This window comes from Sporobolomyces salmoneus (assembly GCF_050403485.1).
Source record: "Sporobolomyces salmoneus JCM6883 DNA, S_salmoneus_JCM6883_v1_ctg7, whole genome shotgun sequence".
In the NCBI taxonomy this organism is placed as follows: domain Eukaryota; kingdom Fungi; phylum Basidiomycota; class Microbotryomycetes; order Sporidiobolales; family Sporidiobolaceae; genus Sporobolomyces; species Sporobolomyces salmoneus.
The window spans coordinates 140,892-155,324 of record NW_027481156.1 but is presented as its reverse complement, the minus strand read 5'-3'; the positions used below and the strand labels follow the sequence as shown (position 1 = coordinate 155,324).

At 51.4% G+C, this 14,433-nt stretch overlaps 6 protein-coding genes across 6 annotated transcripts; 3 read left to right on the top strand and 3 right to left on the bottom strand.

Annotated features, from left to right (window-relative positions):
* Window positions 1–37: 37 nt before the first annotated feature.
* Window positions 38–2,350, bottom strand: DPH2 (2-(3-amino-3-carboxypropyl)histidine synthase; the record flags this gene model as incomplete). The annotated part of the gene is made up of 10 exons (XM_076629879.1): window positions 38–174; window positions 240–326; window positions 399–669; window positions 737–906; window positions 982–1,123; window positions 1,182–1,534; window positions 1,597–1,754; window positions 1,823–1,900; window positions 1,963–2,081; window positions 2,183–2,350. The coding sequence occupies 10 exons, from the start codon at window positions 2,348–2,350 to the stop codon at window positions 38–40; spliced, it is 1,683 nt and encodes a 560-aa protein (XP_076490044.1).
* Window positions 2,351–4,274: 1,924 nt separating this feature from the next.
* Window positions 4,275–5,870, top strand: JCM6883_000870 (uncharacterized protein; the record flags this gene model as incomplete). The annotated part of the gene is made up of 6 exons (XM_076629878.1): window positions 4,275–4,735; window positions 4,800–4,937; window positions 5,012–5,111; window positions 5,173–5,379; window positions 5,600–5,719; window positions 5,781–5,870. The coding sequence occupies 6 exons, from the start codon at window positions 4,275–4,277 to the stop codon at window positions 5,868–5,870; spliced, it is 1,116 nt and encodes a 371-aa protein (XP_076490043.1).
* Window positions 5,871–6,356: 486 nt separating this feature from the next.
* Window positions 6,357–9,095, bottom strand: JCM6883_000869 (uncharacterized protein; the record flags this gene model as incomplete). Its single annotated transcript, XM_076629877.1, has 7 exons — window positions 6,357–7,134; window positions 7,199–7,487; window positions 7,600–7,843; window positions 8,514–8,523; window positions 8,592–8,686; window positions 8,773–9,003; window positions 9,093–9,095. 7 exons carry the CDS (start codon window positions 9,093–9,095, stop codon window positions 6,357–6,359), a joined length of 1,650 nt encoding a protein of 549 aa, XP_076490042.1.
* Window positions 9,096–9,305: 210 nt separating this feature from the next.
* On the top strand, window positions 9,306–10,412 carry JCM6883_000868 (uncharacterized protein; the record flags this gene model as incomplete). The annotated part of the gene is made up of 1 exon (XM_076629876.1): window positions 9,306–10,412. One exon carries the CDS (start codon window positions 9,306–9,308, stop codon window positions 10,410–10,412), a length of 1,107 nt encoding a protein of 368 aa, XP_076490041.1.
* A 300-nt stretch (window positions 10,413–10,712) lies between these two features.
* CBC2 (nuclear cap-binding protein subunit CBC2) lies at window positions 10,713–11,577 on the bottom strand (the record flags this gene model as incomplete). The annotated part of the gene is made up of 5 exons (XM_076629875.1): window positions 10,713–10,745; window positions 10,810–10,961; window positions 11,030–11,199; window positions 11,263–11,379; window positions 11,450–11,577. The coding sequence occupies 5 exons, from the start codon at window positions 11,575–11,577 to the stop codon at window positions 10,713–10,715; spliced, it is 600 nt and encodes a 199-aa protein (XP_076490040.1).
* Window positions 11,578–12,342: 765 nt separating this feature from the next.
* On the top strand, window positions 12,343–14,319 carry JCM6883_000866 (uncharacterized protein; the record flags this gene model as incomplete). The annotated part of the gene is made up of 2 exons (XM_076629874.1): window positions 12,343–13,103; window positions 13,170–14,319. 2 exons carry the CDS (start codon window positions 12,343–12,345, stop codon window positions 14,317–14,319), a joined length of 1,911 nt encoding a protein of 636 aa, XP_076490039.1.
* Between the last annotated feature and the right edge of the window lie 114 nt (window positions 14,320–14,433).

Genomic DNA, 14,433 nt, shown 5'->3' with positions numbered 1-14,433 from the left:
GTTTTGCGATTTCAATCGAGATGGAGAGCAGATTTGACTACGATTCTTCCTCTTTCTTCTCGTAACCGTAACCTCTCGCGATTCCTCCTTCTCGACCCATCTCCAGCACTGCAGGAGCATCTTCTCCGTATCTCGGCTCGAGTCCCTTGTACGTTCGACTCGACATGTACTCGCCTAGAGAAAGAGGACAGCGTCAGATTCGTTTATCGAAAGAAGCGAGACAGAACGAAAAGGCTGACCTGCTGCAGACCCTAGGACTCGCGAGATCGCAGAATTTTGATCGCGGATAGCGAGCGCCGAGGCTTGACTCGCGAGATCGTCAGCGTCTGAATGACCGAAAGCCAAAGAGAATTGGTCAGTTCTCGTACTGCTACGTCGAGAGGATTTCTACAACTTGCCTTTGACGCCATTCTGGTAGTATCTCTTCGGGTGACGGTACTTTCCAGTCGTGGCCGAATACACTGGAGCTTCTTCGTCGTCCTCCTCGGCAGCTCCATTCTCGCCATCTTGGTTCTCGTTCGACGATCCATCCGCGATTCGACCTTGATCTTGACCGAAAGTCGACGAGGAAAGTAGTTCGCCGAAATCGAGGATGTATTGTCCAGTCCAGGCTTTCGAAGTGAGGGCGAGTTGAAGTTCGAAAGGTGTAACGATCGGTCGAAGGAACTCCTGAGGACGAGCTCATTTCAGCTGGTTGATTACGAAAACAAAGGATAGATAGCGAGAGGAAGCTCACCTTGCTGTCGATCATCGTATTTTCAGGGCAGGCGACGAGAACGAAACATTCGACTTCGATGAAGTTTGCGAGTTTCGCGGGGTTCAACTTTCCGACCGCGACAGTGTAAGATTTCTTGTGATGAGAGGCGATGAGTTGGCGGAGATGTGTGATAAGAGGTAAGTAAGCGGCTGTCAAGGAGCGACGAACGGTAGAAGGTCAGTCAATCTTTTCCTCACGCCAAACCGGACAGAGTGACGATTTACCAACACCCAAAGTCCCTACTAGGATACCAATCACGTCTGCATCTTTCGCTTTCTCGACGAGAGCGTACCGACGCATCAACATTCGGTTCGTTCGAGCAGATTCGAGTCGACAACTTTTCATCGCAGGATCATACGACCAAATCTAGACCATGAAGCACATCAGTGCAGTCCACGAACGGACCGAGAGAGAGTGGACGAACTCGGCATCTTCCATGAGTCATGAGCAGATTCGTGAGAGCGAGACTTTCGGGTCCAATCCAAAAGAGCGCACATTCCTCAATCGATTCGACGCCGTCAGGTAGATCGTATCGAGAAGGTGCTCTGGGGACCGTTGTTGGTGGTGGAGGAGCGATCGGCTCGTCGGGATCGACTTGAGCATTCATTTCGTCTTCCGGAGACGTGAACTCCTCTGGTTCATCGGTCTCAGATTCCCTCTCTTTGCCTTTGATCGATCCGGTCGAGTGTGATCGGAGGTTCGCTCGTTTGTCGAGGTGACTGAGAACTACCGGGAATTTGTCGCCAAATTCAGCTCGAAGAGCATCCGCAACGAGATCTATTCGAGCGAGAAGGCTCAGTGATAATACGAGTCGAGTGAAGGTTATGATGTAGACTGACCAGCTTTGTGAGCGTATCCGACATCGTAGAGCAAAACCACAGCTTTCGGAGGATCTTCGTCGAGGCTCGATTTTGAGGTTGAAGCGAGACTGGATGCAGCGTGTGTAGGGTCGATCGATCGCTTCGTCAAGATGTATAGTACAGGGAGTCGAGCCGTACTGTAACGAAGTAGATATGATCAGCAACGAAACAGCGGTTGTTGCGAGAATCGCAGGAGAAATCTCACGGAGAAAGGCAAGTGTGGCCGTAGTGAACGATGAAGTCTGCGTCTACATGTTGAGCAGCTACCTCGTCGACGCAGCAGCTACTCCCCTGCAGGTCAGCGTCAAGCGAGACTCGTCAGCCGAAGAGGAGAACGAGACTCACCTTCCATAAGTCGTGTCTGCGAGCACGTACAGCTCCTTGTCCTTCGGTAGCTTCTCCCGCAGTGTCCTGTACACGGGTACCGCATCGTGCAATTGCTCGTCTGCGAATTGTAGTCCAATCTGTCGAAAGAGAGTTTCATCTCATCAGCTCGATTTCTCCTTCTCTCTCCCTCTAGCGGGCTCCTCGTGTGGGTAGAAAGTTTTGATGAAGGATTACGCACCCTTTGATATCCCCCTTCCTCAATCTCCTGCAGTGTGAAGTCTACCTCGTAAGCCTCCGAAAGAGAACCTGCTTCTTCTCCATCGGCGAACACTTCGGGTTCGACATCGATAGTCTGGTAGATGGCTTCTTCTCCAGTCGGAGCCAAGGGAGGTGGTGCTTGTGACATTCGAAGGCGAGTCGAGTTGGAGTGAGAGAGGTCAATAAGTCTTCTGAAACTTTTGGTTCCACTCCCCTCACACTCGATTCCATCAGCATGACAGCAAGCTTTCCTAGTCGCTCAAAGCCAAGCTGTCCCGGTACGGACGACGACTGCTTGACTGACGACCCTTCTCGCTCGCTTTGGAATAGTCGACTTTGATCAGCGTGAAGGCGGCTCTCAAACTCTCAAATCTCTATTGTCTCGCTCGAGAATGGACCACATGAGCACGGCGGAGGATTCGCTCGGGCTGTGCCGGGGCGGCAGTGAGTCACAAACAGGAAAAACGAGGATCTAATAGTATCGTGCGAAAACATAGAGACGAGGAGATGACATCAAAGCGAACGCGAGAGGATTCTCGTCGACTATCATAGAGGGAAAAAACGATAAGGCAAAGGGAAGGAGTGCAAGGCGCTTCAACGTGAAGGTTTCCATTGTCTGGCCACCCTTTCCTTCCATTTCTTGACTTCCTTCGACCCCTCCAAATCGAAGTCTACGTCATCGGCCACGTTCTTGAAGGATCTGAAAAGGGCAAGATCGGTGTGTCTGTACCAGTACCGTTGACCGCCGGAACTTTGGGCCCGTTTCTTGACCTCGGTATGATCCTCGATCGAGCTGAATCCGATAGCGACGACCGGCACGAAATCCGAATGAGTGTGAAGCAGAAGAAGATTCACGAGGCGGACGTGCAGGAGGGAGATTCCGACGTTCTTGAACAGATCCTGAGTTTTGAACGCAGCTCTCATCTGTGGAAATTCCGTCAACAAGATCGAACAAGTCCTGGAACTGCAGGAGACGAACTCACTAATCCGTCAAACATTGGTATCGTCAGAGTTCCCGCGCGTGCTTGCTCCCTGATCCAGCTGTCGACAGAAACTGCCGGCTCATTGTCGACCGTTCCCGCTCGTGTCGATCTTGTCAGATCTTCCAGTACGAACCCGAGACAGTTCTCACCGTCGATGTCGAAGGCGTATAGTCCGTAACAGTACGGAAGGTAACTCCCTTGGCGAGAGCGAAGCCGTCTAAATTCATCTGCCGTCAGCGGTCGCCTCCCTTTCAGTCGACGAGAGGAACTCACTCATAAACAAGTGATACACGATCAACCATACTTTTCCCTTCGGTCCAACCGATATCGGGAGTACTTGTTTGATAGTCTTCGATGTCCAGAGGAGCTATATGTGGCATTCTGGAGGTGGGGTATTTCGATTTGACGAAAACCCTGACGACGACGTGAATGCGAGACTCTCCGTGGTGAGAAGTGCTCTGGGCGTAGCCTCGCCAGACCTCTGATCTGCGAACGCGGCGGCCGACTCCGAGAGGGTTTTCGAGGACGATTGACCAGGACGAATTCGAACTGCGAGCTGGTCCCTGAGGAGATAGGAGGATATCGTGCATTGGGTGACGGCGAGCAATGTGAGGGGATGATCCATCCGGGGCAAGAATCGCCCTGTTGAGGCTGGGACCTTTCCAGGTGAGAACGGAGCCCCTGTCGAGAGTGGCTGACGGGGAAGGGCTGCGATGGACTGAGGGGGAGCGGCTATCACGCGCCACTGGGGTGTGCGACATCCCGTGCGCAGGGGAGGAAGAAGGAGAAAGCGAGAAGAAGATCATCGATCAACCCACCTTTTCGCAAGAGGGGATCTGTGCGTTTTTTCCTTCGCAGTATCGTGGTTCGTGCTTTGTGGAGCGCGAGGACCGTGGCGTTTGCCTTGGCCATCAATTGCCTTTGTCCTCGAACCTCGAACGAAGCAGCGCCACATGGGCAACGAGCGACGAACCCCCTTTTCTTTTTCTTTTTCTTTCTCGGGGTACGAGCACGAACGGGGCGAATGAGGCTGAGCATGGAGACGCTTTCTTTCCCTTTCTGTGTGCCCTCGAACGCACTCAAGACAACATGTTCCGCCCCGAACGACGTATGTTGTCCCCGGGCCATCCCAAACATCATCTAACCACTCCGCCACTTCGAGAACGTTCTCCTACACCCTCATTATCCCCTGGCGTCAGCTCTTCTACGCCGTCTAACCGCAGTGCTTCACACTCTGGCTTCTCCCCTCAGCACCATGGCGCATCCGGCTTCCATCACGAGCCATACCTCGTCCCGATCAAGCATCTCCTCTACCGTCATCTCCTCAAGATGCCCAGACGAATTTCAAAGAGCTCGCCCTCTGTCAACTCAGCTGCAGCAGATGCAGGACACGACTTACGTCCTCGTCAAGTCGTCCCGTTCTCGTCGTTTGATCGCCATGACCAAATCACCAAAGACCAATTCCTCGAATTCATCCACTCAGACAAAGCACCTCTGGTCCCTGATTTCCCTCAGACGATCAGATTGCTAAAGGTAGAAGCGGACGTCGCGTAAGTCCCGATTTCTCTTTGAGAGCCATCGATCCAGCGCACCAACTTCAATTTCTCTTCATAGCGGAGCTTTTCTTTCGAACGTGCTGAACCCGGCTCTTGCCATACTTCAAGCTCTGATCGATCGGCGCCACCAACACCTGCTCAAAGTTGTTACTGCTTCTCAGCACAAGAACGTCGACAAAGACAAGGACGCTAGCGAGTAAGTTTTGTCGATACATATCTATTCGCGTCGCCTGATTTTGGCCGCACTAAGACTCATTGTATACTATTCAGCTCAATGCTCGATGAAGCTATCGTTTTGATGTCGTGGCCTATCCATGAAGGCCAGGAGGACAACCCTCCTTACAAGAAAGAGCTCTTCGTCGTAGAGCAGGTGAGTTACCATGTAGTTTCTAGCTCTGTTCCTGGCAAGACTGATCCAACATCTCCCGTAGAAACGTCCCGGATATATTCGCAACGCGGATTGGACCGATGAGCTCGTGGAGGACGAATGGGACAAGTTGACTCGAGCTCAAAAGCTTTTGCCTCAAGTCCTACTGTACAGCGATGGCTTCAAATGTCAGGACTTCGTGTTGACGGACTATACAACTTCAATGTCCCTCCGAGTGGACCCTGCCACGGTACCGAACGGACCGGAACCTGTGAAGGTAGCATACCAAAACTGTGCTGAGTTCCTCAATGAATCGCCTGAGTCACTCTTCTCGAATCCGACATTCGCACTCGTTTGAGCTGGTGTTGTTGCGCTCGATCGCTTGGGAATCTTGCACAGGGGTATTAGCCAGAGAAATGTTGCAGACGTGAGTGATACTAATGCGTCTGTTCCACGTAGAGCTCAATTGCTGACGGCCTTGAATTGAACAGCGTGCGCTCGTGGAATACCTCGGAGCAGAACGAATCATTACGGGAAAGCCTCGTAATCCCGATCCCTTCGGTAGAACCCCAGCTCACGACACTGGGAGTCGCAGTAGTTCAGGCTCTTCGGTAAGTCAGGCCTTCATCGTCTCTCTTGCCCAGTTTGAATTAACTTTCTTCTACTGAGCAGGGTCAGCACGCGTCGCCTTCGCGCCGGCTCGGAAAAATGCGAATCAGCGCCCCTCAACCCTATCAACCTCCGGCTTCCGACGAGGACTAAATCGAACGTGTCCCGAATCGAAGCTTGACTTACGTCGAAGGACGAGTCGTTGCTTTCGCTTCGCTCAATATTTCCCAATTTGCACTCGATCTTCCGTACCTCCCCTCCTTCTTTCCACTTCTCTCTTCTTTCTGCTCCTTTACCCTCTTCTCCAAGCCGATTCTACTTGAGCTCCTTGTCCTCCGGAACCTTGTTCACCGTTTGAAAATAGTTCTTCCTTTTGTGCTTGCGATGGATCTGTTCGAGCTCAGTCAAATCAGTATTCTTCCTGCGACGTCCGTGATTCACCGCCAGAATCAACTGAGGTAGAGCACTATCTCCACATACACTCTCGATTGACGTTTCGGAGGGGGGCGGGGGAAGTGAGAGACAAAAGTCGTAGTCGCATTGCGAAGAATTGCTCCGAGTTCGACCAAATTCTTTAAGCCAACATTGTTTCATCCAACCATGCGACGATAACCTATTCCAGCATCCAACGCGGCTCCCTCACGACAACCCCGACTTCTTCCAATCTTCCTTCGCTCGGTCGACTCGATCCAGAACGTCTTGCACCTGTTTGACCGCCTCTTTCCTCTCCTTCCTCGCGTTCTCGTATCCACTCGGAATCTCGATCGAATCCAGTTTAAGTAAACCCTGCAACAAGATTTCCGACAAGTAAAGCAAAATCCTCGGTGGAGGTCCTGCTTTCTTTGTCTCTCCCTCTCCTTCTCCTCCTGCTTCCGCTTCTGCTCGTTCCTTCTTTTGATCGACGATCCAACCTTCGACTTGAGTAACTTGAGGTTCGAGTTCTGCGAGTTTCTCCGTCGAGATTTGTTTGATTCGTTTCGAGATCGTTTCTTCACTTTCAACCTTCTTCTCCGTTTCGACTCGTTCACTTCCCTCCCCTGCTGCCGCTTTCAGATCTTGTAGATCTTTCCTCGTTGATAATCGATCGTCGACGATTCGAGCGCTAACATCTTTCGATCCCAGCATGACCAACTTTTTGATCTTCTTCTGACTTGTCGAGTTCTTCCCCGTGAAAGACCAGCTATCCCAGAAGCTCTTCAACTTCCCGCCTTCAGTCGAGTCATCGTCATTAGAGGAGGAAGGTTGAGTAGATTCTTCGTTGACGAGTCCGAATGCGGTGAGAGGAGCGAGATCGTCTTTGAGTACAGCTCCCGAGTAGATGAGTTTCTGATGAGTAGGAGGGACTCCGGTGATGTTGTAGAGGGCGGCTTTGAGGGTCGAAAGAGGGGAAGAGGGAGGTGGTAGAGGAACTCGAATTCTGTAGGAACGTCGCTACGATGAGCCTTTCCGCCGTCCTTGCTGATCAGAGACGATGCACCTACTTCTCTCTACCCCATTGTACCTCAACAACACCGAAATCGTCCTTCGCTCCAGTCGCATTCGTCTGCATTCCCTGCATCGCGTTCCTCGCAAAAGTTCCTAATCCGTAATGATCCGTCATGTCTGCTTTGAACTGGAGGGATCTCGAATGTTCTCTGCGGGTTCTTCGAGTGTGGGCGAATTGGGAGATGAGGAGATGGAGGGCGAGACCGATGAAGGAGATCACGTAGGGGAGGTGGGAGAGGAGGTAGGATGTAGTCTTGTTGTAGTAAGCTTGGAGGGTCGGATTGTCTGAACCACGATCAAGAGGATCAGTACAAGGCTCAGGAGGAGGGAGATGGGGAGAACGTGCAATCCCGCTAAAAGGAATGACGCTCTCGAGAGGCTAGAGAGTGGAGCTCACTAAGTAGTTCTAGGCAGTATTGAATGTATCTATTATCGGACCCTTTCACTTGATCGAGGAGGACGGAGGCTTTGTCGGAATACTTGTCAAAGGTTGTGAGGGTGGAATTCAAGATCTGAAGAACTTGAGCCGTTACTAGGTCGGGAGCCAGCGTGAATGAATGAGATACGTCGGCTTTGCACACCTCTGGTTTAGAGAGAGTGAAAGTCGAGTGAAGTGGTTGAGGTGCGAAGAGGAGAAGTTGCTTCGCACGAACGAGATGGTCCTCAGCCTTTCCTCAATATTTTGCACTTCTCAGGAGTCTGATTCATTGCTTTAGCGCTTTGTTCGAACCGGGCTTGAGAGGAAGCTACAAGTTGCGACAGCGGATCGAAGTCATTTCGTTTCGAGGTTCCTTCTTACCGCAGGCTCGGCACATACTCACCCAGAACAGGCCAACACCTGAAGAGGTATTCGAAGCAGTAGAGATAGCGTGCGTGCCGAACGTCAGATAACCATGTCGACGATGCCGATGAGGAAGATGATCCTGACGAGATTTCGTGCGGACTGAACTCCTTGTACACGTTGACCCCGCTGCAGTCTATGAGACTCACTTCGCATACATCGTACGAAGAACGATGAAAGGAATGTAGTAGGCCATTCCTGTGTGAAAGTCATGACGCTGCGACATCGTCCGAGCGACTTTGGGTCGAGACGACGGAATCGAGTTTCGGCTCTCCTCGTCTCCGAGCCAAATTGGTAAGCGGCAGGGGTCCTCTCAGTACTCTTGAGGTTGACGACGGGCGAGACGAGGTTGGGGTAGAGCTGAGACTGAGGTTGCGGATACAGACTGAATACGTGATAATTGATACAACACTTTTCGAATTCACTTCAAGGTTCAGTCGGTTGATGCTCTTGACTGTTCATGATCGTACATCCTCCTCACTGCAAGTGTCGACGACGAAGGGTCAGCTCACGCGTCCAGTCGCAAGAAAGAGTACTGAGGAACTTACGTTGTGAGTTTGATTCCTCCCCAACCGTCTAAAGGTTCTTCCCGTCTTGCTCCCGCCAGTAGTTCCGGTAATCCATCTACACCTTTGATTGCCGTCTACTCACAATGTCGGAGGAAGGATCAGCTCTTTCCGAACGCCTTGAGAGAACTGTCGCCAGAAACGAAGAAAGGATTTTTCTCACCTTCAAACAATCCTGATACTCCCTATACTGTTTCCCACACTTGTTCTCCAACTCTTCCTTCTTCTCATTTAGAGCTTTCATTCGTTTCTCTCGTTCTTTGACTCCGGCGGGAGTGTCGGAAGGGTTTGAAAGTGGAGGAGCGACGAGGAGGAGGTAGGATTTGAGCCAGTGGTTGAAACAGGTATCGTAGTGATGCTTCGGGGCGTTGCAGGATTCGGATAGAGAGGACGCCTATGGGTGAGAGAGAGGGAAAGGAGACAGGAGGTTAGCGGAAAGCTCAGAGGGCAGGACAGTTCTGCGGGACAGCGGGGGAGGCTCACCATAGTTTAGTGGATTAGTCAAATGGATAACCAGTGCTGATCAAAAAGCCGTTCGAGTGAGGCAGAGGAGTGAAAGAGCCGAAACGTTTCTCTCATCTCTTTCCCTTGAACTCGTCACCGGCTCGATCATTTACGCCTCGAAAGACCTCTAGAACCATCCACGCGAGCTCCCTGTATCCTATCGGCATCCAATCTTCCCTCAACATCCGCTCGATGGAACAGCCTCCTCGACCTCTTTCTCCTCCTCTCCTCACCGCTCCAGAACCTCTCCCTCCCACTCAACTACCTACCGACCCGACTCTCCTCTCCCGGTACCTCCGATCGACGCAACTCGCCTCATTACGACATCTCTACGCCTACAAAACTGATCAACTAGCGAAAGAATCCGCGGCACAATACGACGCGACACGAGGTCGAGGTGGTCGAGCACGGCGAAGGAGAGGAAGTAGTCCATTAGTCGAAGAGAAGGATCCGAGGGAACAAGACGAGAATGATTTGATGGAAGTGAGGAAGAAATTCAAATGGGATCCTACTGTTGAACTCGATTCGACTCGAGAAAGTGAGGGAGACAGGGCAGAAGGGGAGAATGATGAAGAAGAAGTGACGGAAAAGGAAGTATTGGGAACGGCGGAAACGCTCGTCACGCTCGTTCAGGAGGAAAAGAATCGAAAACTTCAAGTTGCGATCGATCCAGTTCATACGTACGACCTCGTTTACGATTTGTACCCCGACTTGGCCGCCGACGCATATTATCATGGTCCACATCCTGAACCTCCAGCTCGAGTCGTTCGAACGATCTTGAGAGCGACGAGGGAGAAACCGTTCATCAACCCGGAAGATCTCTCGACGAGTCAATTAGAATCCCTCACCGACAACATTTGGAGACAAGAAGGGAAATCGATCGCGGTCAACTTTGGTACGACTTCGAACCAAACGAATCTGACGAGAGAAGAACAGAGGATTCAGAAAGAGATGAATTTGGACGAAGAAGCTGAATGGGAGGAGAACGTGATTGCTGGGTTCTCGGCGACTTGTCATGAACGGATCGGAAAAGGAATGGCGAAGAAACCGATGGGATTGAAGGAGATTCAGGATCAGGCGAATCATCTTCACCAACAACAAGTCGTCGCTTCCGCTTCAGTGCAAGGTCCTCCACCACCTCCTCATCACCCTTCGTCCGCGCCGAACTCGGCATCAATCGCGCAATCAGGAGGTCCTCCTCAAATGGCGAGTCAACTTCCAGCGGGTTACGGTCAACAACCTTATTCGGAGCGGGAGTATCAGAATGCGATGGCGGCAGCTGGAACTCATTGGAGATAGGAATCAGTGTGAGTCGCAATGAAATGCTTCTCGATGTAGACTTCGAGAAGGTAGCTGACCATCAAAGACAGAAAATTTAGATTTCCGTCATTTTGCATCAGCACTTTATAATATAACGCATCTTTGTCCGTCCTCACTCATCTCTCTGTTGTATTTACAATTCTCTGTTGTTTCTCTCCGGCTCTTCGGCGAGTGTTCTCGTGATTGGTAGCGAATGAAGGAGAGGAAAAAGTCATACAACAAGGATCGTATTGCTCAGCAGAAGGAAGAATGTAACAGTATCGTCTGGTCGAGTACCGACTACTCTTCTCGTTCGTCTCGGAATCGAGGGTTCTGAGAACAACGATCGAGTGATCAATTTAGGTCTTCGCAGAAATACAGCGACCAAAAAACTCACATCATCCTGCACACGATCTCCCGTCGGGACATCCGGTCTCCTACCTCCTTCATGATCATCCCGATACAGTTCATCCTGTTCACGTTGTCGACCTCTTTCGACATCTTCCATCTCTTCCCTCGTTTTCAGATGTCCCCAACCACCTCGTCCAGCTGTTCATCCACACGTTTCGACCATCAGCGAACCATTCTTGACTGGAGGAAGGTTGAGAGAGACTGACCATCCCAATCCTCTCGATATTCATCCCGAACTTGTCCACCCGATTTCCCTCTTCCATACTGACGGTTCTCCAAGTATCCCGGATCCAAATCGGCACGAATAATTCGTTCATCGAGTTTCGTTCCCGAGATGTATCGTAATGAAGCGAGAGCGTGATCATGTTGGAAGAACCTGAGAGAGAGAGGGAAATCTTCAGAACTTCCTTCGGGCTGCGAGGAAAGAAAGAGGACTCACTCGACGAAACAGAACCCGCAAGGAGTCTTCAGGTTTCGATCTAATCCCATAATGATACGTTTGATCTCCCCTACCCTGCTAAACAATTCGTAGATCTGCTCCTCTGTCGTAAAGAACCTGTTTTTTCGCATCAAACCCGGATCAGTTCGCTCGATAATCGGAAGGGAGAGCTTCTGTTGGTACTCACGATAGGTTCCCGACGTATACGGTCGAAGAGAGGGCGAGATTTGCATGCTGAACTGCGACGGAGAGGGGAGATCGAGAATCTCGGTAGGAAGAGTAGGAGGACAGCGAGGCTAGAGTGATAGTCGCCATATTGACCTTGAGAGGCTCTCTGAGGTCGCAAGCGCAGAGGTGGGTGGATGGGAAGAGGTCAAAACGAGAGTTTGATCAAGATGAACTTTTGGATAGCAACATCTCACTACCCGACGACAAAATGCTTATACAGTACACGTTTAGGGGCTCAAGCTATACTACGAAGATAGCAGAGAACTTCCTATGAGCTCCGACGCTCTGAACAAGCTCGATCAAAGTTTCAACCCGTACTCCTTTCAACTGCTCCGAATCAACTCCGACGACGATCAACTGCGCGAGGAAGAGGAAGAGTAGAGATGGAAGGAATGGAATGGAGCCATGTGTCGAAGTGATTCGGGCAGAAGGGAATGACGGAAAGGGGGAGAAACCGTTAACCGTTTCGTTTACCACGAGAGACAGAGAGCCGTAAGCTCTACGGTGCAGAGGTGAGTCCTTTTGATGACGTTATACTGATCAGAAAGGTTAACAAAGTGTGTGCACCATGACAGGAGTTCACCTTTTTGAGCGACGAATCCTGCGCTTTCCCCCTCTCATTCCTCTGTTCAGTCTCTGTTCGAATCTCTGATCGCGGAATCCCCCCCCTCGAAAATACCTCAATCTTTAACTCCCTAGTCCGAGAATGTAGAGAAAGAACGCTGATCGAAGGACGCGTTTCACAAGGACCAAAGGAGGTCCTTCGATGGAACGCTCGTTTCTGGTCGATACTACCCTTTTGGCTCCTGTTCGAACCAACCACCTCGTTTTCGTCGTCGTAATCCAACAGCTATGTCGAGCGTAGCAGCAGATGGAGCAGCAGCACCCACGGACGATTCGCCTTCATCACCGGTTTCCCCTTCTCCTTCGCCGGTTTCTCCACCGAGACGACCCGGTCCAGGACAAGCCGGACTAGGAGATGAATCGGAAGAAACGACGACTCAACCTCCACGATTCACTACCTCTCCAGCTGCAACGAGTGCTGGTCCCGCGACAACTTCGAATCCTCCTGTCGCGACTACCTCGAATCCTCCTCCGCCCCCTCCCTCGCCGACAACAACGTCTCCACAAGTAGCAGCAACGACGCGTCCTGATCCCTCACCTCAAGCGACATCTGCCCCTGCAAACTCCCCTTCTCCTTCTCCCATCGCAGACGACAGTCCCGCTTCACCGCAAAGTCCCTCATCCGTCCCCACTTCTCTCGCATCTCCTCTCGCTGGAGTCAACAACATCGTTTCACCGAGTAACAACCTCGGAGGAGGAGGAGGGTCGAATCCGACGGCTCTCAACGCTGCCGAACTCGTTTCGATCCTAACTCCCTCGACTCTCCCCGATGGATCGACGACAACGATCGCGATCATGGCGCCTAATCCGGTACTCCTGACTCCGAGTGCTGCGAGCGCGACGCAAGGGTTCGTAACGGCTACGAGATCGAGAGGTGCTCAATCGACCGATGGAGTTTTCAATCCTGGGACGGGGGAATCGGGAGATCCGACACAGATGACTCCGTCGGAGAAGAGGGGGAGGGATTCGGCTCAAATAACGGGTATCGCGTGAGTCTCTCTTGAACGTTCCCATCAGATTCTCGAGTGAGATACTGACGACGTTTTGTGCTGCAGTCTCGGAGCTTTGGTCGTGATTCTCCTCGCACTCGTGTTCATCCCGAAATTCATTCGGAAATTCAAGAACCGAGATAAGGAACCGAGTAAAGCCGATCAATGGAAACCTGGACAAACTGGAGATCGAGGAATCGGATACCAAAAACGAGAAAAGGAAGACGATGAAGTGAGCTGGTTCAGTGGATCGACAACTCACGGAGACCTGAGCGAGGATGGAAACTCGACCTTCGAGGACGAGAAGAGAGGAGCTAGGATGAGAGTACGACCCGAAGGAGGAGGAGGAGGAGACGATTCGAGTTTCCATCTCGTTCAAACTTTACCTTATCAACCTTCTTCTCGATCGAAGAACAATATCGCCGGAATCGGGAGGAGAGATACCTTGAGGAGTATCGTCCTACCTCCGAACGACGTTCCTCCCCCTCAAGCGGAATTCGCAGCGATGCCTAGAACTCCGACGATCATTTATTCTCCTCCTCCAGAAGATTCCGATTTGGCCGTCTTCCGTTCTCAACATCATCATCACGAGGAGCGTTCGGATCAATACGATACCCCAGTACGAAGAAACGTTCTCACTCCTTTAGGATTCCCTACTACTCCTTCTTCGTTCCCTTCAACTCCCGCTTCCGCGATCGGTCACAACCCTTTCTCGACTCCCCCTCTTTCAGGTCTCTACTCTTCGACTGAATGGGCCCATATCCTCGCAACTCCACCAGATCATCATCCTAGAGACCTCGATACTCCTTCTCCACCTCCTCCCGCCGCTCTACCGATCTCTCGAGAACCCTCAACACATTCGAACGGTAATGGATATCGATCCGAACGAGAACGTCGAAGATCGACTATGCCGGCCTCTCCAAACCTCTCTCATTGCGCCCCTCCCTCTTCTTACAACGATACCGATTCACTCTATTCGAATTCTCGTCGTTCATCGATCCCTTCCCCGACCGGATCGAATTTCTTCCCTTCCCAAGCTCAACTGTTACAGAACCTGAAACGACAACAGGAACAACGACAATCGGGCGAATCGGAAGTCGATGGGATTTGGCCGAGTGAAGTGAGGTTGGAAGGGTTGGCGAAAGCTGCCGCGAGGATTGGGGGACGGGAACCTTCGATCTTGAATGAAGACGAGGAGGAAGAACTCGTACGTTAAGGAACAGACCCTCTTTCCCGATTGTACAAGTAGTTCCCCTCTCGCTTCTCCGTTTGTATGTCAAGTTTCGTTTCTCTCTTTTGTCTTTATCTCGATTCTGTTCGTAAACCCTTC